The following is a 3,040-nucleotide window of genomic DNA, read 5'->3' as shown; positions in this document are numbered from 1 at the left end:
CATGGGAACAATAATGATGAGGGCGGTCCAATGACACTTGCTACATTTCTGAAAGTTCACCCTCTGACTTTTAGGGGAACCTCAAATCCCACTGACGCAGATAATTGGATTCAGGCTATGGAAAGGGCGTTACAGGCACAACAGGTTCCTGAAGAGCAATGGGTTGAATTTGGAACTTATCAGTTGCAAGGTGAAGCTCAGTATTGGTGGCAGGGAACACGACGTATCCTGCAGCCAGATGGTGCTGCGATTCCTTGGGAGGTTTTTCGGACAGAGTTCTATAAGAAATATTTTCCTAATTCAGCCAGAAATGCCAAGGAACTTGAATTAATGCAGTTAAAGCAGGGACAGATGACTGTTGCTGAGTATACTAGTAAGTTTGAGGAGTTGTGTCGCTTTTCTCGTATCTGTCAAGGTGCGCCTGAAGATTTTGCTGAATGGAAGTGTATTAAATATGAAGGAGGTCTTCGGAGTGATATTCTGAGCTTCGTTGCCCCAATGGAGATCAGGGTGTTTTTTGAATTGGTGAATAAGAGTAGGGTGGCTGAGGATTGTGTGAGGAAGGCGGCAGCAGAGAAAGGAAGTTTGAGGGTGCCTTTTCAGAGGCCTTCTGGGAGGAACTTTGCTCCGAGAGGTAGAAATTTCAAGCGTGGAGGTTTTGTTCCGCAGCAGACTCAGGATTAAGGTAATTACAGAAGGCCGAATACCAATGCTAGTCAAGGAAAAAGGTTTGGGAAGCAGCCACAGCAAGATCTGAACTGTCAGAAGTGCGGAAGGTATCACCCTGGAGTTCCGTGCAGATTCGGACTTGGAGTATGCTATTCTTGTGGACAGCCCGGGCATATGGCCACCAATTGCCCGGAGAAGAAGAAATATGAGACTGGTAGGGTGCAGCAGCCAGGGAGAGTATACACCACTTCTACTATTGGTGCTGAGGGATCTGAGACACTGATTAGAGGTAATTGTGAAATGGCTGGTAAAATCTTAAATGCTTTATTTGATTCAGGAGCAAGTCATTCATTTATTGCATTTGAAAAGACCCATGAGTTAGGATTGAGAATGGTGGTTTTAGGTTATGATTTGAAAATATATAATGCTTGGTTTTAGGTTATGATTTGAAAGTATATAATGCTACTCATGAAGCTATGGTGACTAGGATAGGATGTCCACAAGTTCCCTTTCGAGTACAACAGCGTGAATTTGTGCATGATTTGATTTGTTTGCCTATGACTGGTCTTGATCTCATTTTAGGATTGGATTGGTTATCCAAGAATCATGTTTTACTTGATTGTTCTGAAAAGTCAGTACAGTTTATGCCGGAAGGTTCAGAAGCACCAGTTGTGGTGAATAGTTACTATTTGAATTATATGATAGTAAACTGTTCTGGAACCGAATGTCAGGGTATTATGTTATTAACTGCGGGAGTATCAGGTGATGATCAGAGTTTAGAGCAGATTCCGGTTGTATGTGAATTTCCAGATGTGTTTCCGGATGATATTAATGAATTCCCACCTAATCGAGAGGTTGAATTTACAATCGAATCGATGATCTAATGGATCAGTTACAGGGAGCCGGTGTGTTTTCTAAGATTGATCTGCGATCTGGATATCATCAGATAAGGGTTAGAGATGAGGATATTCCGAAGACTGCTTTCAGGACGCGTTATGGTCATTATGAATATACAGTAATGTCTTTTGGGTTAACTAATGCCCCGGCAGTATTTATGGATTATATGAACAGGATTTTCCGACCGTATCTGGACAAGTTTGTTATTGTCTTCATTGATGACATTCTTGTTTATTCTAAGACTGAAGAGGAACATACTGATCACTTGCGAACTGTGCTGCAAATTCTGAGAGACAGAAAGTTGTACGCTAAGTTATCTAAATGTGAGTTCTGGAAGAGGCAGGATTGTGTATATGTACTTTTGGGTTCTGGATATGTATGTATATATATGTAAATATTCTCCGGCCAGTCTTGACTTCGCAGGCTGAGTTAGGAGCTTGTTATTTTGTATCTTTGGCACTCTATTCCTACTTCTGTTATCGTATGTTTAATAGTTATGGTTTCCTTAGCACGCAGGTTAACCCGTTCCTTGAGCGTTGCGCTTTTATTTTGCGATTTTGTTTCCTCTTTTCTTCGCGGCTCCTAGCATATTATAATTCTTCTGCTATTATATGTACTTATTTGATTTTAGAGGTCGTAATACCACACCACCTCTGTTTTACGGCTTAAGCGTAAAGCTTAGCGTGGTAGGGTGTTACAAGAAGGGTTTGGGAGGGAAAGTGGTTTGAAGTTGGATGGTGAGGTAGGTGGGGTTTTATGAAGGATGGATGTGAGTGGTGAAGAGAATGGTGGGATTTGATAGGTGAGGGGTTTTTGGGAAAGAGGTATTGAGGTGATTGGTGAATGGGTGAAGAAGAGAGAGAGTGGTGGGGTAGGTGGGGATCCTGTAGGGTCCACAGATCCTGAGGTGTCAAGGATAATTCATCCCTGCACCAAGTGGCGAGCAAGAATGCTCCTTCTGCCAATCATGGCGTTAAATGCCGGGCTGGTGCCCATTTCTGGCGTTTAACGCCAGCTTCTTGCCCATTCCTGGCATTAAACACCAGTCTGGTGCCCCTTTCTGGCGTTAAACGCCCAGAATGGTACCAGACTGGGCGTTAAACGCCCATTTGCTGTCTTCACTGGCGTTTAAACGCCAGCAAGTTTTCCTCCAGGGTGTGCTATTTTTCTTTCTGTTTTTCATTCTGTTTTTGCTTTTTTTCAATTGATTTTGCGACTTCCCATGATCATCAACCTATAGAAAACATAAAATAACAAAAGGAAAATAGATAAATATAACATTGGGTTGCCTCCCAACAAGCGCTTCTTTAATGTCATTAGCTTGACAGTGGGTCCTCATGGAGCCTCACAGATACTCAGAGCAATGTTGGAACCTCCCAACACCAAACTTAGAGTTTGAATGTGGGGGTTCAACACCAAACTTAGAATTTGGTTGTGGCCTCCCAACACCAAACTTAGAGTTTGACTGTGGGGG

General features: G+C 42.7%; 2 protein-coding genes across 2 annotated transcripts; both read left to right on the top strand.

Moving 5' to 3' along the window:
- Window positions 1-30: 30 nt before the first annotated feature.
- Window positions 31-684, top strand: LOC107470861 (uncharacterized). The gene has a single exon (XM_016090283.1). The coding sequence runs from the start codon at window positions 31-33 to the stop codon at window positions 682-684; it is 654 nt and encodes a 217-aa protein (XP_015945769.1).
- A 159-nt stretch (window positions 685-843) lies between these two features.
- LOC110276962 (uncharacterized) lies at window positions 844-1,553 on the top strand. Its single transcript, XM_052255694.1, has 2 exons — window positions 844-958; window positions 1,108-1,553. Exons 1-2 carry the CDS (start codon window positions 844-846, stop codon window positions 1,551-1,553), a joined length of 561 nt encoding a protein of 186 aa, XP_052111654.1.
- Window positions 1,554-3,040: the final 1,487 nt, after the last annotated feature.

The sequence above is a fragment of the Arachis duranensis genome, chromosome 10 (assembly GCF_000817695.3).
Source record: "Arachis duranensis cultivar V14167 chromosome 10, aradu.V14167.gnm2.J7QH, whole genome shotgun sequence".
Lineage (NCBI taxonomy): Eukaryota > Viridiplantae > Streptophyta > Magnoliopsida > Fabales > Fabaceae > Arachis > Arachis duranensis.
The sequence above is the reverse complement of the archived record's forward strand: the minus strand, read 5'-3'. Positions and strand labels throughout refer to the sequence as shown.

Excerpts from the sequence above, each read along its gene's own strand:
- LOC110276962 (XM_052255694.1), top strand. The coding sequence starts at position 844 with ATGGCCACCAATTGCCCGGAGAAGAAGAAATATGAGACTGGTAGGGTG. Across the intron at positions 959-1,107 it reads ATCTGAGACACTGATTAGAG|GTTATGATTTGAAAGTATAT; the intron begins GTAATTGTGAAA and ends GCTTGGTTTTAG.
- LOC107470861 (XM_016090283.1), top strand. The coding sequence starts at position 31 with ATGACACTTGCTACATTTCTGAAAGTTCACCCTCTGACTTTTAGGGGA.